Genomic DNA, 12,727 nt, shown 5'->3' with positions numbered 1-12,727 from the left:
GGTGTATTCTGCCGCAAGATTCTCGCTGCCGGTATTCACCATTTGCACTTTTACACCATGAACCTCGCCCAGGCCACCCGCATGGTCCTCGAGGAGCTCAACTGGATGCCCACTTCGGAGCGCCCCCTCAAGCAAGCCCTGCCCTGGAAGCAATCCCTCGGTCTCGGCAGGCGAGAGGAGGACGTGCGCCCCATCTTCTGGAAGGGACGCAACAAGTCGTACATTCTCCGCACGCAGGACTGGGACGAGTTCCCCAACGGTCGATGGGGTGACTCGCGCTCGCCCGCTTTTGGTGAGCTGGACGCTTACGGTATCGGTCTGACCGGCACGAACGAGCAGAACATCAAGAAGTGGGGAGAGCCACAGACCGTCCAGGACATTGCGACCCTGTTTGTTCGCTACCTCCAAAACGAGATTGACTGTCTCCCCTGGAGCGAGTCGCCTCTGACAAACGAGGCAGACCCCATTCGCGAGGATCTCATCGCCCTCAACAAGAGGGGTATCATCACCATCAACTCTCAGCCTGCTGTGAACGGCGTCAAGTCTTCCCACGCCGTGCACGGCTGGGGTCCCAAGAACGGTTATGTCTACCAAAAGTCGTACCTTGAGATGCTGGTTCATCCCGACCTCTACCCCGAGATCATTTCTCGTATTGAAAAGCACCCTGACATGACCTATTACGCTGTCACTAAGAGCGGAAACCTCAAGTACAACGCGCCCTCGGACGGTCCTAATGCTGTGACCTGGGGTGTCTTCCCCGGAAAGGAGATTGTGCAGCCAACCATTGTCGAAGGCATCAGCTTTGTGGCTTGGAAGGACGAGGCCTTCCGCCTCGGTCTCGACTGGGCGCACTGCTTTGAACAGTCGTCCCCTAGCCGTGTGCTTGTCGAGCGTATCATGAATGAGTGGTACCTCGTTAACGTCGGCAAGTGCAGCCCTATCGTGCCGTCTGAAGCGTGCAACGTTTCGCTAACAAGTCACAGTGAATAACGATTTCCACCAGCAGCGCGAGATTTTCGATCTCTTCGAGGGTCTCTCTGTCAAGGAGTACGACGACATCAAGCCGGTGGTCCAGGACGTCGCTCCCGACGTCGTTTCGGCCCCCACCAACGGCACTACCAACGGCATCGCAGTTCCTGCGGCCTAATTTATTTGACACTCACGATTTGACCCTTTTATGATGCATCTTACGAGGCGTTTCAAACCCAGGATAGGGAAACATGACAAGAGGTGCCAGCATGCTTTTTTCAACAAAAAAGGAGGAGACAGCCAAGGCTGTATTCGAGTCACGTCAAATTGGGACTCACAAGGTACAGCCAGGAGGTCCTGGCAGGAAACAAAACCGAGGGAGATTGACGGAATCTCTCTTTTATGACGGGCGGAAGGGCGGAAGCATGCATATCATATCTCAACGATACCCCCAAGAACCAATTCGAGTTCAACCTTAAAACTGAAGGCCGCAGGATAGCGGCTTGGAGCATGGAGTTCTTTTCAACATGGGGGCATTTTTCTTCTGGTTTCCTGGAGGATGGAGGATGGGGGGATGGAGCAGCGGCGGAGATGCTGTTGGATAGTCTCTAGTGGGCAGGAAATACTATGCTTGACTACCAATCATTTCGTTGATGACAAGTGACGGATTGTCTGCTCACCCATACAGGTAGAAGTCCATGCAAAGCAGTCGGCCCCCTCCTCCCGGACAACACTTCAAATCTTGTTTACGGCAGTCGGTTATTTCAAGTGCGGAGGAGAGGTGATAGGAGACTCCCACAGCCACATTATGGAACAAAATGGTATCACCTTCAAAGTCATGTCAAATCCAGCGCACCATGCACTTTGCTGAGCCAAACTCGGTCAACTTTCATCGTCATGCAAGTCATGACAGAGTGTCAATACAAGTCTATCATGCTGGTTCCAGCCGAAACCTAGGCCGCGGGGCCAATGATAGCCAACTGCAGTCTGTCCGCCTGTCCACCCCGCCCACCAAGCACAGCGATCCAGCTGTGCGAATCCGTGCCCTTTCCGTCCGGGGTTCGATGGACGTCTCGCGTCCGGGGTATAATGAACCCAATGCTAGCTAGTAGTACAAAACGAGGCCGCTCGTTGCCTCGTGCAAATTCTTTTGGTGGTCGTCATGCGAAAAAGAAACTAAAAAAAACCTCCTCACTCTCTACCGGCGAAAGCATACAAGGAGCTCAGTCCACCCACTCGCCGTCTTCGTATAGCTCGTAATCCATGTCCACTTCCGTCTTGGGCTCGTGCTTCACGTCCGACTGCGCCTCGGCCGACGCGCGTCTCTCGACGGCAATTTCGGGCTCGTTCTTCTCGATCGGGCCACGAGCCGGGGCCGATGAAGCGGTAGAAACGACGGCCGCGGCCGGCCCGTTCTCGACCCAGGCAACCTCGACGGAGCCCACGTTGGGAATGGGAGCCAGTTTGGCGGCGTGGAGGAACCGCTCGGCCGTCTTGCGCGACTTGAATGTGATTTGCGCCGTCATAGGCGTGATCTGAATATCATTAAATTCACCAATCCCCTGAGACCATGTTAGTGTTGGGCACGCAACAGCAAACGAAACGAGAGAGGGGCAAACGTACGAAAAGGTGCTGTCGTAGCGCCTCGTCCTTTTCGGAATCCGAGAAATCAACACCCGAGATCTCAATTACACGGGTACGGTTGTCGAGTGTGTACTGCTCAAATGCCGCATACACGGCAGCCCTATCGACGCCGTGGCCGCCACGACCGCGATGGACACCACGGCCACGGCCACGGCCGCGACCGCGTACCCGCCGCGGAATCCGCCATAGGTGCCGACGTCGTCCGCGTCCGGGTCAAGACCGAGATATTTGGCCTCCTCTTCGAGGGCGGCGAGCTGGGCCCTGAGCACCTCGTTATTATTGGAGCCGTCAACGCCATCCTCGCCGCCAGACGCCTGGCCGAAGCTTCTCCTGCAGTTTCCGGCGGACTTCACGCTGGCGGCTCAAAAAGGTCCCTCTGCCTTTTCCGTCAGGGTCCTGGCGCTGCTTTTCCAGCTCCTGTTGGGCGCTGACGCTTCTCCTCGTACACCTTCTGGGCCTCGTCCTGCTTCTTGATGAAGGCATCGAGGTCGAATTCCGGTTCCTCGGGAGCGTTGTCAATGCCAGAAGCCTTCGACGCGCCGTTGCCCTGCTCGGCCGCATCCTCGTCGTACCAAAAGACCTTGACAAAGCGATTGTCAAAGAAGGCCTTGGTCGATCGGTAGGCAGTGTTCGCCGCGTGCCAAGTGTCATACTTGACAATGGCGAGCCGATGGTAGAGCTGTAGCGTGACGTCGACAATGGTGCCAAACTCGGAGAAAGCGTCCCGCACAGCATCCTCGTTGAGGTGCTGGTCGGGGATGCTCTCCACAACAATGGTGCTCTTCGTCTTGTCAGTCACGTTTCCTCCGGCGGAGAAGGGTGCTCGGTCAGAGGCCTTGCGGCCTCCGCCGCGCTTCGCGACGCGACCCCTTCCGTGACTGATTTTGTCCTTGCTTGCGGTCACTATATCCCACAGCTGCTGCATTTGCTGCATGTTCTGGGCGAGCATGGCGGCGGCGAGATCGTTCGGTGAAGGTTCTGTGCAAACTGTCAACATCTGATGTGATGGAAAGAATGCAGCGCCATGTGTGGATTCAAGAGACGTAAATTCAGAAGTCAACCTTATAATAATGGGGGTTTTCATCGCACGAATGCTCCCACATTGAAAAAAATGGGTGTCATCAGGTTACGGAGAGAGAGAGAGAGAGAGAGAGAGGAAGAAGAAAAATCAACGTCCGGGAACAACGTACCATAGTGACCTAGAGGATAGCTTATCGGTCCAGAAGGAATGTAGCCAGACCTGACAGGCTGCGGGAACTGCGCAGGCATCTGAGGAGCAGTACCGTACGCCGGCGCCGCGCCGTTCTGATCGGGATAAACGATAGGTAGAGGCCACGACGGCCTGGGCGGCAGACCTCCGCTCCGTCGAGGCTGCTTGATGTGTCGCCCATTGCTGGGGCCGCGAGGTGGCGCGACCGGAAAGTCGGGTTCTTCAACATCGTTAAAAGAACGTTTCCTGTTTGACTCTCGTGCGCTCGCATGGGCGTGTGACCCATTCTGGGGGAGGCTGGGGCCAGTCGGGGGCTGAGAGCTGGTCGGCAACGCTGAATGGGCAGGTCCTTTCGGAGCAGGACGTGAGCCCGTCCAGTCCTTCGTCTCAATCACCCGGAAGAGGTCGTTGATGAAGCGAGGTGTGGCGCCTAAGCAACGCAAGTCAGCAGTCGATCAGAGAGCCAAGCCAGTAAAGTGCATCGTACCATCGTTGAGGAATTGGGGGAGCTCTTGCTCACACAACGCTCGAAGCTCTTCTTCGTCGTCTTCGTAGCCGGATGCAAGCAGCGCAAGAAGATAATCGGCAAAAATTTCCGTCTCAGAGTCGGACCTGTCAGGAAAAGGCGATTGCATTAGCGAACGCACCACAAGTGGAGCGGGACAAGCCAGGGCCCGAAGGGCTAGGGCAAAATATGGCTAAGGAAAAGGGGAAAAAAAACATACACCTCAGGCAGCTTCTTCATGATCCATGCCCGCAGGCCGACCTTGTCGTCGGCAGAGAGCAGCATGTTTGTCGGGGCTCGGCGGCGCGGTCACGCGCGGTGAGTAGAAAGCACGAGGTCGAAGAGCTATAACGCCATACGCAAACTGATGAGATATATGCAATGGGATGTGTACGAAAAGAGTAAGGTCATGCCGCGATGGTGGTCAGAAGTATTATTCGTCAGCGATGGGCGTGTCGAGAGTGGAAGTGGAGGTGGAAGGCGAAATTTTAGGTACCAAGCTCGGGATCAGGAGCTTGCAAGCAAGGGCAGGTCGAGCACAGACCACGTAACAAACCTCAATCCTACTTTGGTCCCTCTTGGCAGCCACCACCCTCGCCGAACGACGTCGCCAGGTTGGGAGAGAAGTAACAAAAGTCTCAGCCGAAGCTAAGCCAGAGTGGCGGGCAGAAAATAACAGTGCACATTTCACCTGTACAGCATCGAGTTGTTATTTAGAACAGTCATCAATTCCTTAGCAAAAAAACTACTAGCCGTGTCATGGCAATCAAACGCATGAGATGGGCTTCATGGCTGACTGCCTCAGTAAAGCCTCCCCATTTTGATAGCTCCTTCGCCATTCCCGCACAATCGGCTTCTCTTTCGTGGCCGGTGGGACGGGATGGCCCACGAAGCCTGACGACAACTGGACGTCACGAGGGACGTGTCGGCGCCAGGCTTCGATAGCCCTTGAATGAGGCGTTTACAACTTGTCGTAGTACTGTCACGGCATGTCAGCAGCTGTTTCTGTTTCATACGAGAGTCGGGATCGAGCAAAAAGTGACTTACGTTCTCAACGCCGGGCACCTCAACCTTGATACCCTTGCGCTTACGCATCGTCTGGACAATGCCACCGGTCTTGGAGGTGGGGTCAAGGGGAGAGCCACCGGGCAGGATCTGCCAGTGGTCGAAGACCATCTGGGGGAAGGCCTGGCCGGAGGTGGCCTGGCGCAGATCGGCGTTGAAGCCGAAGGACTCCATGACGGGCAGGTAGGCCTTGATGGTGAAGAGGGGAGTGCCGGGGCGCTGCTCCTCGCCGAAGACGTGGCCACGACGACGGGTAAGGACACCGTAGACACCACCCATGGCCTGCTCGGGAACCTGAATCTCGACGAGGAAGACGGGCTCGAGGAGACCGGGCTCGGCGAGAAGCGAAGCGGCGTACAGGACACGACGGGTGGTGGGCATGATCTGACCGGTACCACGGTGAATGGAATCGGCGTGGAGGGTGACGTCCATGATGTTGAAGCGGATGGCGCGCATGGGCTCCTCGGCAACGGGACCTCGCGGGTGGCCCACTGGAAACCAGAGACCATGGAGTCCTTGATTTCGTTGAGGTACTGGACGGCCTTGGTCTGGTCAACCAGCAGGTTGGCGCCGACCGTGTCGGGACCGAAGGTCCAGATCTTACGGGCGTCGGTGACATCCCAGCCGAAGTCGTCGGCGAGGATACGAGCGCGGACCTTGAAATCGTCACGGGGGCTGACCTTGCCACCCTCGATCTCCTTGCAGAGCTCCTCGTCAATGGGCTCAGCCTCCATGTAGATACGGTTGTGCTTGTTGGGGGACTTGGACAGGGCGGTCATGGAAGACTTGGCGCCGACGGTCTCACGGAAAGCGACGACGGGGTCGGAGATGATGAGAGGAACACCAGCGTGGTCGTTCTCGAGATCGTTCAGGCAAATCTCGAGGTGGAGCTCACCGGCACCGGCAACGACGTGCTCACCGGACTCGGAGGTCGAGGTCAGGACGCAAGGGTCAGACTTGGACAGACGCTTGAGACCCTCGACGAGCTTGGGGAGATCCTGGGCGTTCTTGCACTGGACAGAGCGCTGGACGACGGGGGAGACGGAGAACTTCATGACCTTGAGGTTGTGGGCAGTGTCCAGGGTGGTGAGGGTACCAGACTTGAGGAGGAACTGGTCGATACCGACGAGACCGACAATGTTGCCGGCGGGCATGTCGTCGATGGGCTCGACCTTGCCGCCCATCATGAGGACGGTACGCTGGATGGCCTTGATGAAGAGGTCCTCCTTGCGGCCGGGAACGTAGTTGGGGCCCTGAATGCGGACCTTGATGCCGGACTTGACGGTACCGGAGAAGACACGACCGAAGGCGTAGAAACGACCCTTGTCGGAGGTGGGCACCATCTTGGAGACGTACAGCATGAGGGGACCCTTGGGGTCACAGTCACGGATACCGATGGCGGCGGCATCGTCGACGGGACCCTCGTACAGGGTCTCGGCACGGTACTTCTGGGCCGTGACGGGCGAGGGGAGGTGGAGAATCATCATCTCGAGGAGGGCGTCGGCGGCGGGGAGGAAGGTGCGCATGACGGCCTTGAGGAGCTGCTTGCCCTCCTTCTCGCGGTCATCAGCGGAGAGCTTGAGGTTAAGCTTCTCGAGGAGGGTGGTGGTCTCCTCCTTCTTGAAGTTCATGACGGCGGCGAAGATCTTGAAGATGGGGTCGAGGATGAACTGGTTGAAGGCACGCTCGAGCTGCTTGCCCTCGTAGGTGCCGTTCTTGGTCCACTTCTTGGTGGCGGGGTTGAAGTAGTTGTCGCCCCAGAGACGCTCCATCATCTTGTTGCGGTCGACACCGAACTTCTTGGCGTAGCGAGACGCGAACTGGCGAATGGTGAAGGCCCACCCCTGGAGCCCGGAGCCGAAGGCAACGGTACCGCGGTCGGGGTAGACCTGAACGTCACCGAGAGACTTGTCAAAGTAGGTGGAGATGATGACGTTGACGGACTCGATGGTACGGGAGAAGGACTGGTACAGATCCTCCTTGGAGACCTGAAGCTCGAGGAGAGCACGGTCGACCTTGTTGATGATGACAACAGGCTTGATGCGCTCACCAAGGGCCTGACGCAGGACAGTCTCGGTCTGGACGCAGACACCCTCGACGGTGTCGACGACGACGAGAGCACCGTCGGTGACACGGAGAGCGGCGGTGACCTCGGAGGAGAAATCAACGTGACCGGGCGAGTCGATCAGGTTGATCAGGAAGTCGGTGCCGTCGGTCTTCTGGCCAACGATATCCTTGATGTCCTCAGGGTCGGGGAGCTGACCGAACAGGGAGATGGCGGTAGACTTGATGGTGATACCACGCTCCTGCTCGTCGGCTCTCGTGTCCGTCGCTCGCTGGTCACCGGCCTTGGCGGTGGAAATGATACCGGCCTTGGACAGGAGGGAGTCGGTGAGGGTCGACTTGCCGTGGTCGACGTGAGCAATGACGGACATGTTACGGACATTGCAAGGCTTGTCCATAAGCTGCCGGATCTCCTCAGTGGTGAAGCTGTAGAAATGGTGGTGGTCAGCATACTGAAGCTTTGTGACAAATAGATGACAGCATCAAGCTCGCGGCGAACAGGCCGGGAGGGAAAAAAGCAATCCAAGGCAAGAAGAACGAGGAGAAGATGAAGATCATGCTAGTGAAGGCGCAACACGAGTCGACAGGAAGGCTGGGTGGTCGAACTCGAGGAGCTTGCGGCCAGCGACAAGATCTACATCGTCCAGGTGACCTGAACGACCAAAAGCGAGACAGAGGTTCGGGTGCCCATGTTGTCCGATGGCGATGGACTCGAACCTCCGATGTTCCCCGACAAAGAAGACGACAAGAAGACAGGAATGATGGGGAAAGACGCTTACTTGACCATCTTGGCGGTAGTTCTGGGGGTGAACTTCCTGGTTGGAAAATTTGTCGATGTGTTGTTGTTGGAAGCGGGGTCAAAAAGACTCTGCCCCGCGCGCGGAAGATGCTTAGATGCGCTTTCTAGCGAAAGGGCAATCTAAAGCTGTAGATAGTCGGGGGTTGCAACAAGCCAAAAATGACAATGGAGATGTTCCACCGTCACTCTTTTATCGTTGCTTTGGGGAGGTTTTGATCGGAGGACGAGGGGGGGGGAGGAGAGAGAGAGGGAGAGATCAGGTGGTGGAGCGGAGGGGAGGGAAAAAAAGAAGGTTGACGAGAGGTGTGGGCGAGGAGTCGCCCGCTGTGACAAATGCCTCCTACAGTGGGGCCCAGAGCCCGAGGCGACCCCGCCGTCGCCACGCCACTTCCTGTTTTTCGTTTCCCTCCCCCTCCCTCCCCCTCCAGCCCCTCCTTGGTGCTTGGTGTGCTGCGACAACTCGTCGCGCCCGTAAGGAGCTCCCCCTCCTTTCCGGCACCAGCTGGCAGGAGAAGAAAAAAACCCACTCTCGACTTTTGGGTGTCTGGGTGTGCACGCTGCTGAGGGCACAGAAACCCTGGGCCGTCTTTGCCGGACGTCCGCCCTTTGTCGTCCACGGTCGCAGATGCTCGCAGATGCTCGCACTGCAGATTTTGTTCGTCATCGGGTGCTTTACCAGCTGGCAGCCTGGTACGCGAACCCATGTACGTACTCTTTGCCCCTCCTATCTCTGCCCACCACCTCGGAAGGTACCTCACCAGCTAGGTACCTTCAATACCTTACCTACCTGCCTCCGTTTGGCCCTAGGTATGCTCAGCTCAGCTTCATGGTCCGGGACTCTTCACACGCCGGAGCAGCTGCCCCCCCCCCCTCTCGAAAAAGCAGCCCGCCGTTTTGAGTCAACCTGCAAGAGCATGTCCATCACTGTTCGTCCAGCTATCATGCACGCCGCCAATGACATGGGGCTGAGCCTGGGGACGGACAGACATCTACCGAACGGGAGCTGCACAGAGCTGCACAGAGCTACATAGAGCTACACAGAGCTACACCGAACAATCAGGCCGATTACTCCAAGCCTACACGACAAAGCTGTCTGACGTTATCAAGGATAGTGAAATGGCTAAAACCCGAGTCATCATCTACGTGCCGAGGTGGCAACGCACCAGGCTGTCGTAGTCAACCTTATCTGCTCAGTTGTATGTACAGCCTCAGGCTCGGTGGATGACTCGACGCCGATGCCCGTGTCATGCTGCCTATGCACATGCCTCCGTCGTCTCCCGCCTGCTGTAGTCAGCCATCCTTCATGATGACCCCATAATCCTGCCGTATGCATCCTCCACCTCGCCCGCCAGCTCCAACAGCGAAACAATCACGATCTGATGTGTCAAATTCGGCATGCGATCCCTGTGGAGCCCAATCCACTCCAGCGGCGGAGTCGCCTCGCCCATGTCCCGGAGCTGCGGCGTCTCGATGATGGCCGGTTCCAGCGCCACGTAGTCGTACTTGGACTGCGGCACGTTGACCTCGGCCGTGATCTTCTGCTGTTGCTGCTGCTGCTGCGCCGACAGTGACGATCGCGGAGACCCGCCCATCGCCTGTCCGCCGTCCTCCGAGTCCGCTGCCTCCGGCACGCCCGTCACCTTGATCGCCGCCAGTGGCAGCGGCAGCTCCTTGCCCCACGTCTGCTCCAGCGACTTTGCATGTTTTGCCCACATGCCCCTGATGTAGCTGATGCGCGAGTAGTTCCAACCCACCTCCACCTAGCCCCCGATCGCCCTCTTGAACGTGTATCAGATACGGTTCCCCTCTGCCGCTGACCACGTCTGCATAATGTTCTCCAGCTCGGGTACCTTCATCATGGTTCCGCCGCGAGTCCAGTGGCCCGGGCAACCACGTCCTCTACAGTAATCTCACTCAACGTCTTCGGTGCTTCACTGTTGCGCACCCCAGCGAGTCCTATCCGGAGCTGGCCCAACGTCAGGTCGAGGATGCTGTGGATCCTTCTCTGCTCCATGCTCGCCGCAAATCTTGCGTGTGCGTCAAGTGCCTCGATCTTGAAGACCTGATGATCCGAGAACGTATTCGGGAAGATGCCGAGGTTCAGCGCCTTCAATGTCACGACCACGTCCGTGTCCAAGGAGATGGGCGACTTTGCCAGAGTGTCGTCGACTGGCAATTTGGGCGGCGCCGAGGTCTGAGGAGATGATATCGTCGTGCTGCTATTGCCGCGAGACCGGCGCCTCATGAACTTTTCAATCTCCTTCAGAGATGTCTCAAAATTGGCCCGCCGCTCCTGGATCAGCTTTTGTACAGCTTGGTAGAGCGACAGCCCCTGCGCCGCCGAGTTGGTCGTGCCAAAGATCTGCACCGCATCGCCATCGAAGATGGCCACGAGTCGGTCGCCGCTCCCTTCAAGACTGCGACGCACATTGTACATCAAAAACTCAAGTGAAGTAATGTCCGCAACCAGGAACGCCTGGTAGTCAAAGGCAGCCTTGACACGGAATTGACTGAAGCCGATGGAAGCCTGGATCATGGGGGTCTCATTGAGCGCTGCCTCACGCTCAGGCCACTGGATCGAAGTGCGGATTTGAAGTTCTGCAGTTCAACGAAGCCGCTGAGCCTGCCAGTGCAGTCGATTCCTACCTTGTCGATCCCGAGACAGAGGTTTTGCTCCCAGTCTGACGTCTTCTTCGAGGGACACCCAGAAGTTGTTTGATCTTGAAGGGAAGACTTTCCTATTGCCTGACCGAGATCCGACACTGACGTCCAGCGACGTGATGGATAATCGTGGCCCGTCCACGGGAAGGCGGCTGTTGCGGCTACCCTGCTGGTAGCGGCTGAACAAGGTGTCCCTGAGATGTTTCGGTAGTCAGCTTGGCCACTGGGGCTGCGGATCCCTGGCGGAGCTCCTTGGGGTACCAGATCTCGGCGAAGAGTAAAAAGTCCTGAAGCTGCTTGGCGGTTGATCGACATGTTCATCGGGATAACCTTGAGAATGGCGGAAACTCCGCTTCGTGCCGCTGACATGCTTGCTGTTCATAAAGGAGAGCACGATGGGACTCAACCTCAAAGCTAGCTGTCGACTCTCTGGAATAAACATGTTGGACGGACACTGTCAGATTGGTGAAGGCGCCGATATGGCGAAAAAGTTGCCTTGTCCACAGATCGTACTGTATTTGCGGTGAAGTAGATGTCATCGAAGCAAGCGGTGGCGGCCACGCGGGCGATAGGCTGACAACTGAGTGAAAATTCTTGACGACAGATGCGAAGGCCAAGATTCAACTTCAGACGACCCAGAACAGCATTGGGGTCGGCTGTCAGAATGTTATCCTCGTTGCTGACCTCTGCTTTCAGCTGTGGTGGTGACGTCTGCGCGCTTGGTCTCGTGTCGTCCCCGACAACTTCTTTCACACTCGACATAATCTCCATGATGAGGGGCACGACGGAAGGATACAGGGTGTTGCTCGATGCATCGACCTTGATCTCTCCGTAGAGTGCGGGATCTTCTTGGTCGTTGTCTCTGTATTCGATTTTGCAAGCCACGCCAGGGCTTCGAAGAACAGTACTGCTTCCCGATTCGTCAGGGTTGAATTGTCCGTATTTTCCGCCCGCCGCAGACTGGCGTAGGATTCTTGAGGTTCGGTTCCCCCCCGCTGCCTTCTTGCCCGAAACGTGGACGACGGCACCGGCAAAGTCAGCATCGACGAGCAGAGATTCGAATCCTTTTTTGCCAAGAATGCCAGCCGGCCGCAGTGTGGAGCTTTCGATTCGCGGGGCTCCTCGCTTTTCCCCAGCAGGCTTGGTATGAGTTGTGCTCATGATCCAGTCCTCAGATGCCTTTTGCACGTTGCTGATGGACAAGGTTATGGAATCTTTTAAGTTGGCCACCGGAATGATGAAACCAGATGTGAGGCGCAAATCAAGGGACTTGCCAACCGCTTGACATGCCAGACGCCTCGCAGTAGGAGTGGAAACATAGGCAATGTTGAAGACTATTTCAGGCAGAAGTGCAGAGTGTCGAGACCGCATCCGTGGGTCCTGGCCAGGCGGGACCATCTGAAGTTGAAAGTCTTCGATAGTGAGGCGTGCCGAGTTGGCTTGACGCGTGCCAAAACTGATGAGCTTGATTGAAAGAATAAGATCCTCTTTATCGAGGGAAGGCAGCTCTACGGCGTCGCCGACGAACCAACTGATTTGGGTGTCTTGAATCTCGAACTGATAGGCCAGCGATGACAGGAAAGAGTCGATCAGGTCAGGGGGCTCAGCCTGTTCCTCGTCGTTGAGAGCAATGCGCGGTTTAGGCTGTCGAATCTTGCGTAGGTACTCGAGTTCGCGTGAGGTGTCCAGGTCTTTGATCTTGCCGCCCATGTAACCAAGAATCTCCATTACTGTCGAGATTGTCTCTGGTGACAGTTGAATGTCCAGTCCATCGCTTTTGAAGTTGAATGATCTTCCTCTCGCCGGCATC

The 12,727-nt window shown here is 56.9% G+C and overlaps 6 protein-coding genes across 6 annotated transcripts; 1 reads left to right on the top strand and 5 right to left on the bottom strand.

Moving 5' to 3' along the window:
• Positions 1–57: 57 nt before the first annotated feature.
• VDBG_00853 (methylenetetrahydrofolate reductase) lies at positions 58–1,147 on the top strand (the record flags this gene model as incomplete). Its single annotated transcript, XM_003009124.1, has 3 exons — positions 58–389; positions 435–877; positions 984–1,147. The coding sequence occupies 3 exons, from the start codon at positions 58–60 to the stop codon at positions 1,145–1,147; spliced, it is 939 nt and encodes a 312-aa protein (XP_003009170.1).
• A 1,045-nt stretch (positions 1,148–2,192) lies between these two features.
• On the bottom strand, positions 2,193–4,613 carry VDBG_00852 (conserved hypothetical protein; the record flags this gene model as incomplete). The annotated part of the gene is made up of 8 exons (XM_003009123.1): positions 2,193–2,531; positions 2,589–2,619; positions 2,662–2,882; positions 2,926–2,989; positions 3,060–3,591; positions 3,804–4,253; positions 4,311–4,435; positions 4,549–4,613. 8 exons carry the CDS (start codon positions 4,611–4,613, stop codon positions 2,193–2,195), a joined length of 1,827 nt encoding a protein of 608 aa, XP_003009169.1.
• A 427-nt stretch (positions 4,614–5,040) lies between these two features.
• VDBG_00851 (elongation factor 2) lies at positions 5,041–8,470 on the bottom strand (the record flags this gene model as incomplete). The annotated part of the gene is made up of 4 exons (XM_003009122.1): positions 5,041–5,307; positions 5,376–5,926; positions 5,998–7,883; positions 8,237–8,470. The coding sequence occupies 4 exons, from the start codon at positions 8,242–8,244 to the stop codon at positions 5,290–5,292; spliced, it is 2,463 nt and encodes an 820-aa protein (XP_003009168.1).
• Positions 8,471–9,337: 867 nt separating this feature from the next.
• VDBG_00850 (conserved hypothetical protein) lies at positions 9,338–9,848 on the bottom strand (the record flags this gene model as incomplete). The annotated part of the gene is made up of 1 exon (XM_003009121.1): positions 9,338–9,848. The coding sequence occupies one exon, from the start codon at positions 9,846–9,848 to the stop codon at positions 9,558–9,560; it is 291 nt and encodes a 96-aa protein (XP_003009167.1).
• Positions 9,849–10,111: 263 nt separating this feature from the next.
• VDBG_00849 (conserved hypothetical protein) lies at positions 10,112–10,792 on the bottom strand (the record flags this gene model as incomplete). Its single annotated transcript, XM_003009120.1, has 1 exon — positions 10,112–10,792. One exon carries the CDS (start codon positions 10,790–10,792, stop codon positions 10,112–10,114), a length of 681 nt encoding a protein of 226 aa, XP_003009166.1.
• A 336-nt stretch (positions 10,793–11,128) lies between these two features.
• On the bottom strand, positions 11,129–12,645 carry VDBG_00848 (conserved hypothetical protein; the record flags this gene model as incomplete). Its single annotated transcript, XM_003009119.1, has 2 exons — positions 11,129–11,335; positions 11,431–12,645. The coding sequence occupies 2 exons, from the start codon at positions 12,643–12,645 to the stop codon at positions 11,129–11,131; spliced, it is 1,422 nt and encodes a 473-aa protein (XP_003009165.1).
• Between the last annotated feature and the right edge of the window lie 82 nt (positions 12,646–12,727).

Source organism: Verticillium alfalfae, genomic scaffold (assembly GCF_000150825.1).
Source record: "Verticillium alfalfae VaMs.102 supercont1.1 genomic scaffold, whole genome shotgun sequence".
In the NCBI taxonomy this organism is placed as follows: domain Eukaryota; kingdom Fungi; phylum Ascomycota; class Sordariomycetes; order Glomerellales; family Plectosphaerellaceae; genus Verticillium; species Verticillium alfalfae.
This window is presented reverse-complemented; position numbering and strand designations above follow the sequence as displayed.